The sequence below is a fragment of the Neltuma alba genome, unplaced genomic scaffold (assembly GCF_004799145.2).
Source record: "Neltuma alba isolate B1F8T4 unplaced genomic scaffold, ASM479914v2 tig00012763_pilon, whole genome shotgun sequence".
NCBI lineage: Eukaryota > Viridiplantae > Streptophyta > Magnoliopsida > Fabales > Fabaceae > Neltuma > Neltuma alba.
Genome location: NW_021637174.1, coordinates 701,913 through 724,246, shown reverse-complemented (window position 1 = coordinate 724,246; position 22,334 = coordinate 701,913). Strand labels below are relative to the sequence as shown.

Below are 22,334 nucleotides of genomic sequence, written 5' to 3'. Positions count from 1 at the left end.
ATCAGCTTTTTAATTTGTTCACTTAGCTTTCTCCTACTTATTTCATGGATATATGCTAACTTGAAAATTGTGGGAAATCTCTAATTAAGATCAAAGGGAACAATAACCTGATAAAAGGAATACACACATAAACTTCATAGGGTTAGATTATACAGTCAATAAACTGCCCAACTGAACGAGAAACAACATATTCCGTAAAAAAAAAAAAACAGAGAGAGAGAGACAGACAGCATAACATATGGACGTATGAGACGGTTAAAGACCACAGTAAAGCCCCCACCGAAAACCTACACAATTTTTCTTTGTGAGTAGAGCCCGGAAAATAGGCCAAACCCGTCGGGGCCGGCCCTTTTAGGCCCTGAAATTATGAGGGCTGGGTTTGGCATTTTTCTCTTAAAATGATAAATAAGTCCTGGAGGGCCGAGGGCTTAAAAGGGTCGGCCCTTTTAAGCCCTTTTATAATTTTTTTTATTTTTTAATTTTTTTATATAATATTAATGTTATTAATTTTTTACATTGTTAATAATATTTCAAATATTTGGTTATTATTATCATTTTAAAATTAAATTTAGTTTTAGACAATAATTTATCCAATTAAATTTTAAAAAATGGGTTAATTTGGACTTTAATAATGATTTGATTTATATTATATGCGTTGATATTTTTAAACTATATATATATATTTGATAATAGAATATTTTTATACTTATATAACTTGTGATTCTATAATTTGAATTAGAAATTCATGAGTTTCAACAACAATGTTCTCACATTAAAGTAAAATAATAGTTAGATTGCAAAATTTAAAAATAAAATTTTATAAAGAAGAAAAACTTGATATTTTTATTACGAAAGAAAAGCATACTTATGAAGAAAAATAATTAATTATAGTGATGATGAAGTTTCAAAAGATTAATGATAGTGTTTATTTATTGCACAATTGCATTATAGATAAAACTTTTAGATGTTGTTATCTTGTTAATGAATGTTTTAGATGTTCTTAGATGTTGATGAATATTTATATATGATAATATTTTATATTTGTGACTTAATTTTATTCATATTTATGTCTTTTATTAATAATTTCATGGTTTATTTTTATATTTTTATAAAAAAATATGATAAATATAAAAAATAGTATTTTTTCTTAAACGGGCCAAAAGCCCGCGGGCCGGCCCTGACCCTGTAGTTTAAGAGCTGGACCTAATAAATTGAGGTATTTTTAAAATTTCAACCCTGGAGGGCCGGGCCGGCCCTGATTCCCGGTTCTATTTGTGAGAAGGTTCGTATAAAGGTTTCACGCGGTTTTACAGACCAAATGTCCCAGTTTGGGGAACATAGACAATTATGGCCGTATTGCCAAATGCCTTTCTCCGCCGAACGGAGAAAAGATATAATGGCCGTATTGGTAAGAAAAAATACAAAAAATAAGGTCTGCTCAGATGGTTGTTAGGAAAAAGTCATAATACCTTATTCTTAATATAAAAACTCATTTGATATCTAATTTGGTTATAAATATAAAACTTTGATTTTTTTTTGTTCTTATATTTATCTATTTTTTTTAAAATAATCTTTGTAATAGTTACACATGTTAAAAGTTCTATTAAATTATAGTTTTGACTAATATAAATGATTACAAAAGTATTTTAGGAAAAATGATACTTATTTATGACAAATAACTTACTTAATAAATTTTTTTAATCTGTCCAAAATAGTTAGTTTATTTTTATATCAAGGAGTCCTAGTATTTGAGAAGACGGAGACAAGAGAAGGAAGCTCCAACGAGTTTAAGAGGTGAGAGCTCAAGCAGTCAAGCGGCTAAAGCATATAAGGTTGTTATCTACCACTTGCCCAGTTTTATAGGAAGAAATAGTTACTTTTTGGCCTGGGCTTATATAAATAAATATATATATCTTTATTAGAGGCAATCTTGTTTAAGATATTGTTAGATATTAAATATGGATATTTTTTCAATAAGAATTTAAACCTTAGTTTATCCAAGGGACTAAGGGGGTGTTTGGATAGAAACCAAGCTATGGTTTTAAAAGTGATTTTATGGTTTACGAGATAAATATGTAGAGGAGTTTATCTCAATTTGTGAAAAAGTGCTTCTGAGAAACATTTTTCAGGGTATCCAAACACCTCCTAAAACTTCTTAGATTCAATCTCTTGGTAGGAAAAAAAATAATTCTACTGAATAAAATTACGGAAACATACAGAACTTCTCTTCCTGAAAACAGATTCCTTTTTTTTTGTTTTGTTTTATAAAACACTTGGCTAAAAACTGATTAACAACAAGTTTTTTTTAAATTTTGTTTGTTGATTTTATTTTCATTTTTCTAGTCTTGCTTGCTTTCCAACTTCTACTGTAAACTCAAATCTCAATGAACTTGACGTATGATGAAAAAAAAAATTTTTTGTAAACATTTAGAAAGATTTGGAGAATGTGCATTATTATACATGAGAAATAGTAGTACGTAGGCTAAAAGTTGAATTACAAGTTTTGGTAAAAACAAAATTATAGTTTTAAAAATAATTTTACAATATATAAAATAAATATGTTAAAAAAATTTTTATCTCAATTTATATATAAAAAAATTTTTAGAAGTACTTTCGTGAGAAACCAAACCCTTTCTCAGTCAGAACCTATAGATTGTCTTGTGGGACCCATAAAGAAGAGGCTTTTTTTTTCTGTTTGATAAAATGACAAATTAATTAAAAGTAAAAAGATACATATACAAAATCACCAAATTAAATTACATAACAGAAGTACATAAAGGAGATAAATCTAAGAAATTAAAAACGCCAGGTGCAAGGAGATTATAAATGGAAGTATGGAATAAATTAAACAAGTATGTCAGAGAAATATCGAGAAAAGTAAAGTTGCACAATAAACGATAGCTTTTAGCCAAGAGCAGTAGAAGCTTAGTAAGAAATACCACTCTTCTCCTATTTATAGGTCATTTTTGTTCAAAGTAAGCAACTTAAATTTAATCACCTATCTGAGGAAGACGATAATTTCTTTATTAAATTTTACTTAACAGTAATATATCACGAGTATTTCCATGCCAAAAGGAAAAACTGGTGATAAGCATAAATATGAATCATCCAGATTAAAAGTGGATGGTCCAGCTAGTCAATGCCTTTCAGGGTTGCAGTGCGAATCTTTGACCAAATCTTTGTCTTTCTCAATTGGACGAAACTTTGTGTTTAAATTAAAACTGTCTTGTTCTGGTTTTATATGCATCTTTGTTTACAGGGGTGTTTGGAAAACGTAAGACGTGTTTTTTTAAAATATTTTTTTTATAAATCGAGATAAATTTTTTTATGTATTTAATTCGTATATCATAAAATCACTTCTGAAATTATGATTTGATTCCATCTAAACATATCTTATATCTATATACATATATATTTGTGTATGTATGTATTTGGCTTTTTGATGTGATGATTATTTTGAAATAGAGCATATATAATTCTTTATATTTATATTGTTTAGGGATATAATAGGTTACTTTATTTTGAGGTTGAAGGCATCTCCCGACTATAACAAGTTTTATAAACTCGTTCAGAATAATTTATAAACATATTTTTAATCATATACTCTACAGGATACATGGTAAATGCATGAAAGAAGCTTTATTTCACGTGTAATTACAAGTGTTCATAAAAGTATACCCTTTTATTGCCGGCAAGGGGCGGAGGATTAAGAGAAATTTCTTGGAAATTTCATTCAAATAAACGCGTTTATGGGGCCCATTGATGATGGTCCCAAGTCAACAGATGATGATGGAGTCGTAATAAATAAACAGTTACAATCGATGCGGTGTCTCACCTGCCATTCCATTGCCTATTCATATTTCATAGTTCACGCTTCACAGTCCATTTGGTTGCTGTTTTAACAATAAAGATGAGTTCGGAGTGTCCTCCATTGACATTCTCAGTTCCGACACTGATCCAACGTGTGTTTGATGGAGTTGTTTCTACCATGAAATTATCAACCGCTGAGTCTATTGGTATGAAGCTCTTCATCATGGTTTCCTTTATTTGTCTTTTCATTCCCCTGAATTTGATGTCAATATGTCACTCCCCTCTTTGTCCGTATCCGACTAGCCCCTTGTGTCTCTATAAGAGCTAAATAATTGGTGTTTTAAGGGACCTGTTAATATTGAAAAAAAGTAATGTATTATTCTCGGTCTTTAATATAAGATTCATTTTGTGGTATAATTTATAATATAAAATGATACTTATATTAAGAGCTGGGGGTATTAAATATGTAAACAATGCATTTTTTTCTTAAATTATGTTCTAATTTATAAGAGGGACAGAGGGTATTTGAGAAAGAAAAATTGTGAAGAAAGAAAAACGATTAAAAAATGTATAAAAAAACTAATGCAATTATCCAAGGCAGAAAGTTATTGCTTTAGTAGAGGGGCCAGTGTTTTGTACTCCGTTTTATATGATGGCCTTTTTCTCCTCGATTGACTCGATACTTCATAATATAAGATATTTTGAGGTAAATAACGATTCATTAATAAAAATTATTCCAAAATTGTCCTCCATTATTTTACTTAAATACATGTTTCTCTCTCTCAAAATGTAGGATATTCTTGAAAGTTTATGTTTCTCTCTCTAAACTGTATTTAAGTAGAAAACAATGGGTTCTGTTTTCAAGGTCAAAATCATCCTTCTTTTAGTTTCTTTGATCTTTCTTATTTTAGAAGAGAAAATTTACATAAACATGCTGTTCCATTTTGATTTTCAGTTATAGTGGTGGCTGTGGTTATAGCCATTATGGCAATAACATACGCCATTGTTAAGTGCTTGAAGAAAGCACCCACAACGACTACAGCTCAAACCCACATTTCAACAACAGATCATCATAATGACCATAACATATATTCTCCAAACAACAGGGAAACCGTGTTAGTAATGCCGCCAGATTCAGATTCACAAGTTCTGGAGTTTCCGAGTATGGAAAGATTCCTCAACAACATCAACCAAGAGAAACCCATCAGATTCTCACCTGAGCAACTTCATCAAATCACAAATAACTACTCCACCGTTTTGGGTTCTGGTGCTTTTGGGGAGGTTTATAAAGGTGAACTGCCAAACGGACATCAAGTTGCTGTGCAAGTTCTAAAAAGTTTGGATCTTGGCACAGAGGGGCAGTTCAAAGCAGACGTTAGCACTATTGGAAGAACTTACCATATTAATTTAGTTACGCTTTATGGCTTCTGCTTCCACCGTGACAAGAGAGCTCTTATGTATGAGTTTGTGCAAAATGGTCTCTCAACAACTTATTATTTGGCACTCTGAACACAGAAATTGAGTTTAGGAAGCTTCATGAGATTGCAATTGGAACAGCAAAAGGAATTGCCTACTTACATGAAGAGTGTCAACAAAGAATCATTCATTACGATATTAAACCAGAGAATATACTTCTGGGACAGAACTTGGAACCAAAAGTTGCAGATTTTGGTCTTGCAAAACTTTGTAGCAGAGAAAGAGGCCACGTGAATATGTCTCAGTTCAGAGGAACAAGAGGGTATGCTGCACCAGAATTATGGAAGTGTTATCCTGTGAATCATAAGTGTGATGTTTATAGTTTTGGCATTGTCCTCTTTGAGATTGTAGGGAGAAGGCATTTTGATTGTGGCTACAGTGAATCACAACAATGGCTTCCAAAATGGACATGGGATATGTTTGAGAATAATGAATTACCAATGATGATTTCGCTGTTTGGGATTGAAAAAGAGAAAGACAGGGAAAAAGCCAGGAGAATGTTAATGGTGGGCCTTTGGTGTGTTCAATATTTGCCTACTGATAGGACTGTTATGAGTAATGTGGTGAAGATGTTCGAAGGTGATATAGAAATCGCTGCCCCGCCATTTCCCTTTCAGAATTTGGTGTCTGCTAAACCAAGTTTTACACCAAAGGGAACCGATGCAGATTCAGATGCTTCTTCTTCAGTAGTGGCAGAATCTTCTGATGAGCAATGCAATTCTAAACCAGTGCAAAATATAGACAGTATGTTAAGTTACAAGATGATGAGAAATTTCTTTATTAAATTCTACTTCATGAGTTGCAGAATTTTCTCAGCAATGCAATTCTCAACCATTACAAAATACTACGTAGAAAAATCTACACAGTTGCATGTTACGTTGTATTATTATGGCTCAAGATGATGATAAGCTTCTTTATTAACTTATTAAAATATTCTGAGTCTGTCCAAGCGAGGGAAAAAAATTAGAAAAATGACTACAAAATACTATATGAAAATAAAAAAGACAAAATAGGCATCCCAATAAGCAAAACGAGTAAATAGGCATGAGGTATCAATCTGAAATTTTTACTTTTGGTGTAAAGACTAAAATGCCCATAAAGTGAGAGAAAAAGAAACTAAAGGTGAAAAGAAAACAAATAGAGGAAGATATTGATGAAACACGTGAAGAAGAAAAGAGGAATGTTGGAAATACTATTATCTTACTCTTTCACGTCACCATTTTGTAGACATTATTGATTTGGTGGGTTTTGGTTGTGAGTAAGAGGGTTTGTAGTAAGAGAGGGAGCAAACCTGTGAGATTATGTAAGTGAGTAGAAGTTGATGGTAAGATTTGGATTGTTCATTTTTGTGGCTGCTTTATGGTGAAATAGAGATAGGATTATTGGGTTTGGGGGTTTATATTTAGTATATGATGAATGATGTAGCAAAGATCAGAAAATGATGACAAGTAATTACGTAATTAACTACTGTTATATGCTTGTTGGTTTTTGATAAATACCATTACGTGAATGTTATATTTCATTACACATATGGTTAATTATGAAAGTTAATGGTTCAATATTTATTGTGACGTATTTCAGGTGCATGTCCACTAAATGATTTATATATGCTTACAAGTTGCCCATCTGGTGAAAACAGGCTTACAAAATCTATTGAAGAAGTGATCATTTTTACTATGAAAGTTATAAATCTTATTATATGTTTTGTAAAATTCAGCGTGAAATTTTATTCGTAGTCAGAAATAGGTTACCCATCCCCAAAAATAGGTTGCAAAACCTATTAACAAAACGATTACTTTTACTACAAAAGTTGTAAATCTCAATATATATTTTGTAAAATTCAGCGTACAATTTTATCAGTGTTTGCAAACCCAAACCGGACCGGCCGGTTCAGGCCGGAAACTGGCAAACCAGTCAATTGTTCGGTTCGGTTCATCATCTGAATTGAAAAAATTTCAAACTGGTGTGAACCGTCCAGATCCGGTATGAACCGGGAATAGACCGGCCAACCCATTGGGTTGGGCGGTTTAGCCAGGTGGCTTGAAAAAGTAAACTGTTCAGAGAAAAACTAGATAAATATAGAGCCCAGAGAAAGAAGAAACACAAAAATAAAAGAGAGACCGCCGCCTGACTCTCGTTTTATGAGTTTACTTTTTGCCTTGTGCAACTACAAGTCGATGGCCTTGATCTATTCACTTTCCTTTAAGCTTCTCTGGAACGAAAGTGAAGAGATGTGAACTGTGGAGGTATGAAAATGAAGAATGAAAGTAAAGAATTCGAAACGAAGAAGATAGAGAGAGAACTAGAGAAAGAGAGCAAAAAAGACGGAGGAAAGAAGATGACTGAAACATGCAGAGCCTGCCATGACTAATGGATTCAGACTTCGAAAAACGTGAGAAGTCTGGAAATGACAAAAACTGGGAGAGAAATATTTATATTATAAAGCATCATTTATTAATATTATGTATTGTTCTCTGGGTATATACCGCTTATTTTATATACATTATTGATGGAAAGAAATATTTTATATATATTATTGTAATTACAAAATAAGTCAGATATTATTGATTTTATTTTTATATGTAAATATTATGTATTTATTATTATCTGACATTTGTTTTTTTTATCTTATCTTTCCTTTTATTTAAAATAACGAATATAAATTTGAAAATATATTATTTTAATTAACAATGGTTTGACTCCGGTTTGATCCCGATTTGACCCATTAACCCTTAACCCACCATCTCGAACGGTTTAGTGACCGGTCTGATTTTCAGTACCTTGAATTTTATTAATTTTTAGAAACAAGTTGCCCATCCTCTGAAAATAGGTTGCAAAATCCATTTAAGAAATGGTCATTTTCACTGCGAAAATTGTAAATCTCAATATGTGTTTTGTAAAATTCAAGGCAAAAGGTTTAATAATACTAGAAAATCAGGCAGCTTCACATTCCCTGAAAACAGTTTTATGCGAAGAACAAAGGCGAAACCAGAAAGAGGAATGCTAGATAATAACATTTTAAGCTTTAGGGATCATAAAAAATGCTCTATGAAGAACAATATTCAAGCTTCTTACTCGTTTATCACAGTTGACGTTACTTCAGTGACGACTTCGATGGCAGCAATCTCGAGGAGTACAAGTTATTTCAAACAAGACAATGTACTTCAACGACAGTAACCAGTTTCAGCGACGGCAATCTACTCCTACGACAGCAGCAATGTGATTTCGAAGAACCGTTTTTGGTAACCGAAGGAACTTGGATTTAATTTCGTCAAGTGAAAGAAGTCAGTTTCTCCCTTTCTCCATTGCACGAATACACTCCTCAGTTTTCAGAAACAATCAAGACATTTCAGTCTTTACACCAAAAGTGTAAATTCCAAGTTAGAACTTCATGTCCATTTGGTCATTTTACTTATTTAGATGATTGTTTTGTTTTTTTAATTTTCATATGGTATTTTGTGGTTATTTTTCAAAAAAAATTTGTGTGGTGAGCGTATCATTGCTTATCCTCAGGATTGCTGAGCACAGATATGAACCATCCGATTTTAAATTGGGTTCCAGTCCATGCGTTGTGCAGTGTAGAGTCTTTGACCAAGACTTTGTCTTTCTTGGTAGGAAAAATGTCGTTGTCGGTGATGCCTAGTCTTCACTCTTCACAGGCAGGAACTCTACCAGTGGAGAACAACAGACCATTGACAGGCTTTAGGCTTCGACCCCCCTCAACTACAAGTCGTTTTGACCCCACCCTCTTTGCAGTTGCTTTTTAAAGAATTCTCAAGTCCTTGTAAATAGAGATGCCAGTGTTTGACCAAAAAAATTAGAGATGCCAGTGATACTTTAGCACCTGGAAGTCTCAGACACTAAAGCTCGAAATAGTAGAAGACAAAAAGGGTCACACCTTTCTTAATTAAACATTTTTTTGCTCATTCTTGTAGCATGCATCATTTTTCTAATTTAACTTCTGGTATGTGTACATTCTTAAAATTAAAATAGGAATGTATAAAAATGCTTAATTGAAAATTACTATGGGAAGATCCCAAAAAAAACTTATTAAATTTTAAAATCTCAAATTAGAAATTATTAAAAAAAAATGTTATCATTTACTTTTTAAATTTGCTCAGTTGCTAACAACTAAGACTTATAATTATAGATAAAAAAAAAAACAAATAATGAGGGAGAGGTATTTTTATAAGTAAATATTTGGGGAAAATGACAGATAAAGAAGGCTGAAATAATAAAATGCCAGAATGGGAAGCTAAGCAAATGTATTACCAGATAGGGAAGTGTTGCCTGATTTGGGATTATGCAAATGTTGCACAATTACAAAACAGCCCCTGTCAGTCAGCGTTTGAAAGCGGAGAGAGAGAAGGCGCGCGCGAACACTCCTGCACTGACCGTCGTGCTTCCCGGTTTCTCGCTTCCACCATCCCCATTGTTGCCCTAAAAACGCCGGCAAGCTGGACAGTTGAGGACCCCGAAATAGTGTGTGCGTAAGAGAGCAGAGGAGTTGGAAGTGGAAGGGCGTGCTGTTCGAAGGGCGAACGTGGTCGCGTCTGACTGATTGTGTGGAAAGACGAAGGTTGGCGCACGGTGATTCACCATTGCAGTTAACAAGCATCAACAGCATTTCAGTGAGGTAAGTTCAGGCATTTAAGTTTCGTGCTGTGGTCGACGTTTCTGGGTGAGTCTGGGAATCAATGATAGGGCAATATTTAGATATGACGCGATGAAGTTTGTGAATGACAGGAATGGCGATTAAGGGTTTATGCTGAGTCGCTATGGCAAGCTATTCTGTTTTTAATAACGTAGTTGAGAACTGGAAAAATGGGTTTTGAAATCAGTAGGAAAATTGTCTGATTGACTGGAAAAATGATATGAACAACTGGAAATGACAATAACATACTGGTAAATGACTATGATCGAACCTAAAATGACCATATTCATAGTAATGACCTTACTGTCTGAATGAGTGGAAAGATTATATGAATAAACTGGAAATGACAATACCAAACTGGTAAATGACTATGAAGGAACTTGAAATGACCATATTCATAGTAATGACCTTACTGTCAGACTGTAATGGCCATGTTGGTAATGACAATGAATTAAGTGGGAATGACCATATTCATATTAATGACCTAACTGTTAGTCTGTAATGGGCATATTGGTAATGACAATAAGTTAACTGGAAACGACCATATTCATACCGGCATCCTTACTGTCACTCTGTAATGGCCATATTGTAAATGACAATGAATTAATTGGAAATGACCATATTCATAGTACTGACCTAACTGTTAGTCTATAATGGGCATATTGGTAATGACAATAAATTAACTGGAAACGACCATATTCATACCAGCATCCTTACTGTCACTCTGTAATGGCCATATTGTAAATGACAATGAATTAATTGGAAATGACCATAACGAATCTGGAAAGAACTAGATGTGTAGTAAATGTATTAAAATTATGATTTAATGATGGTACCTTGATGACTTTGCAGAACTATACGAGATGGTGTTGGAAGAAGGGGAAGGGTCCACAAGCAAAGGAGTCCACAGTGGGCTTGTGTTGTTCAGAAGGGAGTATATGGCTAAACGAGGTGAGAAGTGTAAAAACGCAAGAGAAGAAAAAATTGAAGTGGGGAAGGCATGGAGGGCCCTGAGTGAAGAAGAGAAAGATAGGTATAATGAGAGGGCAAGGAAAACGAAGCCACAGAAAGGTGAGAAGAAGAAGTATGATGTTCCCTTGTACACCCGGTGCTCATTGCCCGGATTTCTATCATTGGCTGAATATGTGAAGAAGAACAGGCGGTTGAGGCAGAAAGTTCAGAGGATGGGATTTGGGAACTTGCTTAATGTGAATGTGAAGCAACTTCCACGTGATCTACTTGTGTCATTGTTGAGATGCTATGACCCACCAACGCATTTTTTGACCATTAGAGGGCAAGGGCAGGCAATTGAGGCAAAAGATGCGCATGAGTTTCTAGGTGTACCTGACAGTGGGGAGGAAGTGAAATCTGATGTTAGTGAGGATGACCCGGAATACAAGAGGTTGAAGGACACTTATTGGAAGGTTCCATTTACCCAGATACTGAAGAGGATATTATCTGGGGAAGAAAGCGACAATTTTGAGTTCCTATTTATGCTTTATACAGTTGGAGCTTTTCTATGTCCTGGGTCAAGCACAACTGTACATATACGTTTGTTGAAAGTGATGCGTCACACGATGAATGGGTTTTGGAAATATGATTGGTCAACGTACATAATCAAGAACCTGTGGAAGGAAATGGGAGACTTTGTGAAGATGACAAAGAAGAAGAAGAAAGGAACCTGCAATGTTGGAGGGTGTCTTTATTTGCTGCTGGTAAGTCAATATTTTTCTTATGGTTCACTATATTTTTGTCTTTTGTTATTGTTGCAGAAGTGTGACCTATCTTTATTTGGTTTTGCAGCTGTATTTTGTTGAGCGTTTCCCGCTGGGATTGTCTGTTGACCGGGGTTCAACAAGCGCCATTGAATATTGGACCGAGGAGAAGATAAAGGAGAGGGTGGAGAAAGAGAGAGGCAGCAGCATGGGAATATTGCATGGAAGCAGTGGCAGCGAGGTATACTCAGCAGGACATGAGGACAGTTCAATTTTGCAGTCTTTAGATCCGGTATGTGGGAACTTAGAAAATATACGTGACCTGAGTTTAAGTCAGTCTATTAGCAAGGTTGATACTTGAGATGACAAGACTTTATTTAGAAATGACCAGTGAGATACTGGCATTTGATAACAGTGAACAATTTTTTTGATATCTTCATTTACTGTGTATGCAGGCATTGAAGGAGTTGAGGGCTCGTTTTGTGAAGAAGCTTGAAGAAAGCCAGAGGACGTTAATGAAGGCTCTTGATGATGAGCTACTCAAATTGCAGATTGGATTGAACGCCAAAGTTAAGGGGATGGGGAATGAGAATGCCACTGCTAAAGAAGGGGTTGAAACAGTTGGTGATGCAGCTGGTAACGATGCTGAAGAAGCTGATGATGTTGACCGAGTGGTGGAGGAGATTGCAAGAGAGGTTGCAGCGGGAAGTGCAGATGAGGAACTTGATGAGGATGAAACCAGCAAAGGAGATGATGAGAAGGATGAGGATGAGGAACAACATGACCTTCATGACAGGGAAGTCAGTGATGATTACATGGTTGAGGAGGTGGAAGAAGAGGGTGACCGTGATGGTCATGGAGGTGATGACGACGACGACGAGGATGAGGAGGAAGATGACCATGATGACAGGGAAGGAGGTCATGTGGTTGATGAGGAGGAAGATGACCATGATGACATGGAAGTCAGTCATGATTATGTGGTTGAGGAGGCCGAAGATGATGATAAGGAGGTTCGGGATTCAGATGATGAGGGGGAGGAAGCTACACATGTACTGACAATGACCCCTACCAATGTTCCTTTGCTGTTGGATCGAGAATGGGTGAGCAGTGACAGTGGGGAGGAAGGAGGGCCTGAAAAATCGATTGACCTTCGGAGGTCAACAAGGGCAAAGAGTTCCACAATTAAATCTCCGTGGATAGAATTCAAGGCAGCTCCGAGGACGAAGAGGCCAAAGGAGGAAAGTGACATCTTTTTCACTTTAATATCCCGTAGACCCAAGGGAGAGGAAGAGGGGAATATGTAAGTATATCCGTAGCTAGTGTTTTGTTTTTAAATGACACAGTGTGCCCTGAAAATGACAGCAATAGGATTGAAAATGACAATAACATACATGGGAATGACAAGTATTGATGTCCCCAACACCATACTTTCTGTCACTGACATCTGACAATGTTTGCAGGACTGTCATCAAAATGTTTGATGAAGATATAGACCGACAACAGCTGTTTTCCCTGGGTGGAGTGAACAGAGTAAATAACAGGGTATTTAAGAATGCTCTGTCCCTGCACCCACGATTATGTTTGATAATGTTTGGTGAGATTATTGTACCAGAATGACGTTTTCACTTGTGTTCTGTAGGTGCTTAATTTGGTGTGCAAGGCAGTGATGGAGGACATGAAGGCAGAGTTGGGGCCAGGGAAGAGGCACATTTTCGATGTTGATTTCATGGTGAGGTTGCATAATTCCAAATGCAAATACCAATGACAGCAATTGAATTGGAAATGACTTGTTCTCTGTTAATGGATTAACAATTTCATGTCATGCAGAACATGATGGCACATGATCCAACCTGGAAAGCCCAAAAATATAAGAAGCTCTTTCTTCCTGAGTTCGTTGGCTACAACTTAGCTGAATGTGATTTCATAATTGGTCCTGCTCTTGTTGGCCAACACTGGTTTTGCGTTGCCATTCAGCCTAGCACATTGGATTTCCACGTAATAGACTCCATGAGGAACCATTTCGGAACCAAGGACAGAAAGCAGAAGAAGAAGGTTGTCATCAAAGACCCAGTGGAAATGGCTGTGGATGATTGTGTAAGAAAAAACTCATTATCTTTACCCTAGTTTTTGAACTTGGAAAATCATTAAACTTTCTATGTTGGTCCTGAATGTTGTTGCAGAGGAAGAGGCTCAATATTATACTGGACTTGGTCAAGCCAGGATTGGTTGGGAAAAAGCCAATGTCTCCCATGATATTTGCAGCAGTTCCCCAGCAGAATAACCTGTCAGTTTTGTCAAATTCGATTTCTGTGGGGTAAATGCACATGTCAGATGTGTTAACTAACTGTGCTGATATTGTTGCGTCCACAGGAGGGATTGTGGGGTGCACTGCATGATGTGGCTGAGAAGATGGGAACCTGGTGTGACCCTTACCTACACAGAGGAAGAAGTTGCTGGCTTTCGTCGTGACCTGACATGGTGGTTGGTCAATCATGAACAGAATGAAAAACGTGACGAGGCATTGGCCCTTATTCGACGACCACAACCAACCAAGAGCACAAAGTCCAAGAAAAGGCGTCGGTCTTAGGTGTCTCGATGTTAGGGTCATAATTCACTTGTCCTCTGTTAGATTGCTGTATGTAATGTGCATTGTAGGCTGACCAAAAATTTACTGTGTATTGTTATGGTTAACAAAGATTGGTGTCCATAAATGTATGATAGTTGAGAACCATGATGCCAATTTATTCCCCAGTGACATGAATGAATCTGGTTTTAACCACACAAAAACAGATGCTGACAACAACCCCATTGGACATGTGCTATTGGTTTTCATTTTTTGTTCAGGTCACTAAATTTTACTTCAATATATCCTGTTGGTATCCAACAGAAAATGACCAGAACAAATTTAAAAATGATACGAAGTGAAGCGAATATGACAGCGATAATGACAAGGATCACCTGGTCTGATTTTACAACATCAGTTCAGCACGGCTGTCAGCTTATGCTGATAGCATCACTGCCAATGACCAGAACAAATTTAAAAATGACACGAAGTGAAGCGAATATGACAGCGATAATGACAAGGATCACCTGGTCTGATTTTACAACATCAGTTCAGCACGGCTGTCAGCTTATGCTGATAGCATCACTGCCAATGACCAGAACAAATTTAAAAATGACACGAAGTGAAGCGAATATGACAGCGATAATGACAAGGATCACCTGGTCTGATTTTACAACATCAGTTCAGCACGGCTGTCAGCTTATGCTGATAGCATCACTGCCAATGACCAGAACAAATTTAAAAATGACACGAAGTGAAGCGAATATGACAGCGATAATGACAAGGATCACCTGGTCTGATTTTACAACATCAGTTCAGCACGGCTGTCAGCTTATGCTGATAGCATCACTGCCAATGACCAGAACAAATTTAAAAATGACAACAAGTAATGCGCCATTAACAAAAGCTAACATCCCCATAACAGTAACTTCCTTTCATGTATTCAACAAGTGGACATTAAGATACTAGCCACACTTAATGCTCCGTTATCACTGAAATAACTATCAGCTTACTTACAAAAAAATGTCTCCACCTAGCTCCTAACTACAACCCCAGTCCCAAAAAAGTTGACAAGGGCGGAGCATACAACTATGTACACCAAAAAATGACCCATCCCCACTGTACTCGAAACTTCATGATGGGTTAGGATTTCTGCAATTCCTCCTTGTGTGTCCAGGCTGGTGGCATCTTCCACAGTGGTATATCCGTTTGTTCTGGAACTGTGATTCATCCCTGTTTACTTTTGGCCTTCCTGGTGGTCGGGATGTCATGGGAGGTAGCAAGAAAACTTGCTCACTGACATTTTCTATTCTATAGTAGTCATTTGGGTGAGGCATGTCTGTTGTTACCACAGGAATCATACTGCGAGCATAGATCTTTTCTTGTGATGACTTTTTATAGCAATTATCAATATAATCATAAACATTGCCGTGCACAATCTTGATGGCAGCACAAGCATGGGAACAAGGGATCCCCGTCATTTGCCAAGATCTGCAACTGCATTGGTGTAGTCCAAGATCAACCCGATGGTCTCCACGTGATGTTGTCACCTTCACTCTTCCCCCACCATAATTTTCAGCATACATATGGTCAGACCCAGCCACCATATCCAGCACCTTACTCTCTATATTTGGACCAACGCAATTCTTCCATTTGGTCATACCCACATAGGAGGCATGCAGCTTTCTTGCAACTTTATCTCGGTGCTCATAGATCAATTGGGGTACAGTATGCTTTCTCTCATTCACCATCCATGCATTGAATGATTCTGCTATATTGGTTGTAATATTGTCCCATCTTTTATATGGGAACCTACTTTTAGCCCACCTATCTACATCCCCATGATGAATAAGCCAATCAAATAGCCTTGGAGAAAAGGATCTCATGTCATCCATTGCTGCCTCAAATTTCTCATCCGTCCTTGCGTATGCAATTTTATCCAATAAATATAGTGCATCCTCCTTTGATCGGCCATTTGTCCTTGTTTGCCCCTTATTCATTTTCATAACTTCTGAACTAAAATTCTCCTTGATGTGTCTATAACAAAAGGCATGCCTTTGACCCCCAAAGATTGATGCCACTCCTCCGATGATAGCATTGTGTCGATCTGATACAATCGTTACTTCCACAGAACCCAGGATTTTTTTTATCATATAGAAAAACCACGTCCAGTCATCTAGTGTTTCTCCCTTCACAATTGCAATTGCAAATGGCAGCAGCTCGTTATCTGCATCATAAGCTGAAGCTGACAACATTGTCCCCTTGTATGGTCCGCTTAAGTGAGTTCCATCAACATACATAATATGCCTCGCGCCACCCAGGAAACCCTCAATGCATGCCCCGTAAGCAATGAAAACACGCTCAAACCGGTTCCCAATAGCAGTCCATTCAGCCACTGATTTTTCATCTGTTTCCTTTATCCTTTCGCATAGCCATGGTATGAGCATGTATGATTGTTCGGGCCTGCCATATATGTCTTCCAGTGACTTCTCTCTTGCTCTATAAGCCTGTTTATATGTTAGATCAATCCCATACTCTCGTTTCAACCTCTTCCTTATCTCAGAAGTGCGCTTGTCTGCATGATCCCTCATCTCATCAATTATTATTGATGAGTTCAAACTAGCTCTTCCACTATGCATCACGTCCAAGCTATCTTGGGCAGAATGAACATGCCGGTTTATAAATGTCGTCACTCGTAGCACATCACAACTCTTCCCCACATGATTTGCACATAGCTTCCATGGACAACCCTCAACTTTACACCTTATCGACATGAATTCCTTGCTATTCCTCATATACTTGGCCACAAACTTGTTTGCAAGTGCAAACTTGTATACAGACACCCGAAATACATCTGCACTAGGAAAACGTTGGCCCACTCCTGTTAAAAGTCCCCTCCATTCCGCATGAACCATCTCACTACCATCCGTATCTTCAGCTCCGATAGATTTATCCACATTAGGGGGCCCACTTATTTCATCATTGTCACATTCACGAGCATTTTCTTCACTGAGCCAGCCATAATCACAACACAAACTAATGGGAGACGCATCCAGTTCAGTTTGCTGTGACATGCCCATGAATCTCTCTGTTCTGCATTCATAATGACAAGACTCGTTAACACAAATGACAAGAAGAAATTCATAAATGACAACAAATAGTTAGGACAAACTCCACTTACATTTCTACATTGTCCCTTGGTTGGGGACCCACTTGTCTTTTTTCGGCGACATACACATGACCGCTGTTCCCATTGTATTGAAAGAGGTTATACATTTCAGCATTGTCATGAAGGTCAATCAATGTCTTCTCATCAAAGGCCACTGTGTACTTAATGTCATAATTTCTTCCATCGCCACCAATCCACTCAGATATCATTAGCCTCAATTCATCAAGTGTCAGCCCATCCTTAATGCTTCTTAACCTCACGCCACCTCCATTATATCTCACTTCACCTTCACCATTTGTCACAAATTTCCCCCCCACATGAAAATAACAGAACAGCTCCTTCCCACAAGATGACCCAGCTGCAAAATTCATTTATCTTCATTACCTGCACTGATAACATAACAGAAGTCGAATGATTATATGACTTAATACCATCATCATCAACTTACACGACCAACTTAGGGTTTGACACATTCATGCTTATAATTTGCAACAAAACAATCATTTCTTTCCTGTCCACACTAATGCTTCGTTTTCTCAGAATCAATCCACTCCATTATTCGAATCTCCCTCCAACATTGTCCATTTATCTGACACTAATCACTCTAACCCACTTGTGACGCCATCAAACCCCTCTCCCTCAGTGTTTTTCCTTCCCCCTGCATTCACCCTCTGATCACCGTCCTTCCCCCCACACTTTCTATATACCCACGCCGTCTCCATGCTTCGCCACCCTCTCCACCTCAAAACCATCCCCACATCGACGACATTGCCATCCAACGGGAAGAGGAAAATCAACCGGCGCATAAAGGAGAGGGACAAAAGACACAGGCGAACAATATAGTCACTGGATACTAACCTCGCTTCCGTCGTTCAGTTGTTGCTTCGCGCGTTCATGCTCCCACGTTCGTGGTCCCTCCCAACTTTTTCCTCCAGCTCCCGCCACAACTTCCACACTTCCACCGGTCACTTTTTCGGTTTGCATATGAGGGGCTGTTTTGTAATTGTGCAACATTTGCATAATCCCAAATCAGGCAACACTTCCCTATCTGGTAATACATTTGCTTAGCTTCCCATTCTGGCATTTTATTATTTCAGCCTTCTTTATCTGTCATTTTCCCAAATATTTGCCCCTATTTATTTTTATTTTTAAAGCCTTCTTGCTTTTCTCACATTTGACAATAACGTCATCATCGTACAATTATTACTTCAACGGCCAACAATGTGTCATTTTCCCTAATAAATACAGTTACCGTATGCTAGTATCTTGGTGTAATGTTCCAAGATACTTCTGAATGCTTTCTTCCTTCTTTGAACTTTCGTCAGAGCCGCCTGTTTCTAGTACTTTTCCCGGAACATTCATTCATTATCCCCTGTTTCAAAGGAACTATTACTTCTGATCAACATAAGACCCTCATGATCATCATCTTCGCACTCTTTTCTTATTTGGGTTTGAGTTTCATAAACCAAAAATCACATTTTCTCCGATCGACTTTCCTTCGTTAATCGCCAGAAAAGTCTCAGGTACGGTTCTTCTCCGATCACCATCAACGTCAGCTTATCAGAAACTTCAGAGCATAGTCCTTTTATTTCTTTTAATTTCTGATTACTGATTAATTGTATATGCTTAAGATCCGATCCATCTGGATTTTGACCATCGCTAATTATTATGGGTTCCATGTTAGAATTAACGGCACGATAATCCGAGTGAGAAACACAACACGCCAGATTCGAATGGATAGGGATGGCAATTGTTTGGTGGCAACTAGATCATTCATGTCATCCGTATGGAGGGAAGGCAGTCGCATAATTATCACGAGTAAGATTTAAATTTTGCTTCGTCATATTGTGGAAGTATTATCTGTTTTTGTTAGACTCAACACCGGTTGATATTTTCATTTTTATTTTAACGACGTGTCGATAGAAATTCTGGGTACCCAATCAACAATTTGATGATTTCAGATCTTCTATATACTTTTTCCCCATGATGAGCATTGCGTACTTATTTTATGGAAAATGCATATGAAGTATGCTGGTTTCATGTGGACGCACTATAGTCTAGCTTTTTCCCCCTAAATTTCTTTTAACTAAATTATTTAAAATGTTCGGTGGTAATAAATATTTTAAGACAAAAAAATTTAGATCAAGTTTTTTAATCACACATATTAATTTGGTATTATTAGTTGGTTGTTAAAATGCATATATATATATTATATGCACTGGTAAATTCACTTATGAAGTTAATCTAATAAATATAACTAACTTCATCTAAGTTTTATCCATTATTGAATAAAAAGAAAAGTTTGGATTGCAAGAATTCTGACCGAATCATTTCTACGTATATTGCAGTTTGCCTTATGAGCATAGTGGGGATAGCAATCGTTTTGCGTGGACATCGGACCCTACTCATTATTTTCGGCAGCGTGGGTAAGATTTACGTACAGCATTTTAAAGTTGAAAATAATAATAGAAGCACCAACAGTTTATTGGTTGAAATAGTAAGTGATTTTACTCTGTAAGGAGTAGAAAACAAAATTCAAAATTTAAAAAGCATACTTGTTGGAGAATTTTAACCTTAATATTTTCAACCTGACATAGAATAGTCTTGAGTGTAAAGTGACTTGAGAATGCCCAGAGTCACGAAGCAAAATAATAGGAGATCTATGAAAATGACTAAATTATATGATTAACCTACAAGGCAAATTTGGCTTAAAATTTTTGAAAGTTTTGTTGTTGCAATAATTGTGACTGATTATCACTCATATATGTGTGTATGCCTGCCTTGTAATCGGGGTCATTGGCCTTGCATTACTTACCATGTTACTACGTCGTATTGAGGACGCGGATAAGTTTCTGACATTTACTATGGAAAAGTTTCTGAATGATTTGGAAAGACAAGGCCCAACAAAGTTCACATCATTTGACATAATGCGTGCAACGAACAACTACTCCGCCATGTTGGGGTCGGGAGGCTTTGGATCAGTTTATAAAGGAACATTTATTGACGGATCTGTTGTGGCAGCGAAAGTTCTACGTGGTGGCGTTTCTGCCAAGAGAATGGAGGAGCAATTCATGGCTGAGGTTGGCACAATTGGAAGAGTTCATCATTTGAATCTGGTTCGCCTCATTGGATTCTGCGTTGAAAAGGATACGACAGCTCTAGTTTATGAGTACATGAGCAATGGCTCTCTTGACAAACATCTGTTTGCTAGTGAAAAGAATAAGAACTTGGCATTTGAGAAGCTTCATGAGATTGCGGTTGGAACAGCCAGAGGGATTGCTTACTTGCATGAAGAATGCCAAGAGGATCATCCACTATGATATAAAACCAGAAAACATCCTCTTGGACCATATTTTGCATCCTAAAGTTTCCGATTTTGGTTTAGCCAAGCTTTGTAACAGGGAAAACTCTTATGTCACAATGACAGGCCTAAGAGGGACACCGGGTTATGCTGCACCAGAACTTTGGATGCCTTTCCGTGTAACTCACAAATGTGATCTTTATAGTTTTGGAATGTTATTGTTTGAAATCGTAGGAGGAAGAAGAAACCTCGTTGGGGACCTCCCAGAAAGTCAAGAGTGGCTTCCTATGAGGGGTTGGAAAAAATTTGAGAGTAAAAATCTAAAAGAGTTGATAACAGATTGTGGTATTGAAGATAAAGACGAAGAGATGGCAGAAAGAATGGCAGAAATAGCTCTGTGGTGTGTTCAGTATAAACCAGAATTGAGACCTAAGGTGAGTGATGTGGTGAAAATGTTGGAAGGCTCCACGGATGCTGCAGACCCTTCAAACCCATTTCAACACTTGATGGATGAGGCAGATCAAGTGGATAGTAGTATTGATGGTGGCTCATCTACTCTTGAAGGAACTGAATCTTCCATTGTGAGTGCTCCTCCTTTGTTTGATGAGATCCAAATAGATTCCAGCCAAACTTAATTAGCAAAAACCATTTTCCCTTTAGATGACATACACATCTTCCTATGCTTTAATTTAGAGTTTAGCTTCTGCATTGTGTATCTTATGGATCCACATCTTATTTCTGGTGCGGGAGATATATATTTCATGCATTTTTAATTTTTAAATTTTGTTTGTTGTTCAACTTTGTAGGGTAACCAAAAATATATCAATGACTTTGACGCACGTACGACGAGGAAACAGAGTGTAACTGCCAAAGAAATGAAAAAACAAAAGACGTACCCGTGCAGACTGCAAGACCAGAAAATGTGTTTTTTTTTGTAGGCACTGATATTCTTTTATTAGAGACAATCATGTGTTGGACACTAAATATAGATACTTCTTCTATCCGAAAAAAGAAAAGGAACGAAAGGTGAAAGGAGTTATTACTGCAGCAATTGGGTTGATCTGAATGAACAGCAGAGATAGTCATCTTACTTTCTGCAAAAGAAAACAATTTAAATTGTTAGAAAATTTGAAGTACACTGTCTTATGATTCGCCTTCCTTTTTTCCTCACACGGTCTGCGTCGTATTTAAAAAGGATTCGGCCAGGTTTTTCTATTTTGGGACTGATTGGTTTTTATATGCAGCGAGGCTAAAATTACGTGTACTTGCTCCTTATTTTCCAACTAGAGGAGATAGTGAACGTTTAAATTTAACGTGATACTTGATAGCCACTATTAATAAAATAAAATAAAAACATCAAATATCAATTTGGACGTGCTAAAATAGTAGCATCCTCTGCTCTCATAGTAATGCATATATATATATATATATATATATATAAAACATTGATGGAAGTTTAATGAAAATGATTAAATTGAAAAATGGAAATTATAAAAAGTCATATAACAATTTGACATAGCACAATATATATATATATATATATATATAGTTATTTTGTGGCGGTAAGAACTTTGACCGAATTAACTATTGTGGGCTTTGTTATAAAAGCACTCATTTGGATTGCCAGTCCTTATCACTCTCTACTC

General features: G+C 36.8%; 2 protein-coding genes and 2 pseudogenes across 2 annotated transcripts; 3 read left to right on the top strand and 1 right to left on the bottom strand.

The window, feature by feature from the left end:
- The first annotated feature begins 3,988 nt into the window (after positions 1-3,988).
- Positions 3,989-9,053, top strand: LOC114730753 (PR5-like receptor kinase; annotated as a pseudogene).
- Positions 9,054-10,732: 1,679 nt separating this feature from the next.
- On the top strand, positions 10,733-12,959 carry LOC114730752 (uncharacterized). The gene is made up of 4 exons (XM_028917856.1): positions 10,733-11,655; positions 11,744-11,896; positions 12,111-12,516; positions 12,652-12,959. The coding sequence occupies exons 1-4, from the start codon at positions 10,804-10,806 to the stop codon at positions 12,957-12,959; spliced, it is 1,719 nt and encodes a 572-aa protein (XP_028773689.1). The 5' UTR covers positions 10,733-10,803.
- A 2,392-nt stretch (positions 12,960-15,351) lies between these two features.
- On the bottom strand, positions 15,352-17,898 carry LOC114730751 (uncharacterized). The gene is made up of 2 exons (XM_028917855.1): positions 17,400-17,898; positions 15,352-17,311 (listed from the first exon to the last, which is right to left on the bottom strand). Exons 1-2 carry the CDS (start codon positions 17,756-17,758, stop codon positions 15,352-15,354), a joined length of 2,319 nt encoding a protein of 772 aa, XP_028773688.1. The 5' UTR covers positions 17,759-17,898.
- A 2,341-nt stretch (positions 17,899-20,239) lies between these two features.
- On the top strand, positions 20,240-21,323 carry LOC114730748 (G-type lectin S-receptor-like serine/threonine-protein kinase At5g24080; annotated as a pseudogene).
- The last annotated feature ends 1,011 nt before the right edge of the window (positions 21,324-22,334 follow it).

Bases quoted from the DNA above. Each gene is read 5' to 3' on its own strand.
- LOC114730752 (XM_028917856.1), top strand. From the start codon at position 10,804: ATGGTGTTGGAAGAAGGGGAAGGGTCCACAAGCAAAGGAGTCCACAGT. The intron at 11,656-11,743 runs GTAAGTCAATAT...TTGGTTTTGCAG, and splicing joins GGTGTCTTTATTTGCTGCTG to CTGTATTTTGTTGAGCGTTT. The intron at 12,517-12,651 runs GTGATGACGACG...AGGAGGCCGAAG, and splicing joins TGACCGTGATGGTCATGGAG to ATGATGATAAGGAGGTTCGG.
- LOC114730751 (XM_028917855.1), bottom strand. From the start codon at position 17,758: ATGAATTTTGCAGCTGGGTCATCTTGTGGGAAGGAGCTGTTCTGTTAT. The intron at 17,312-17,399 runs GTAAGTGGAGTT...TTATGAATGCAG, and splicing joins CCAAGGGACAATGTAGAAAT to AACAGAGAGATTCATGGGCA.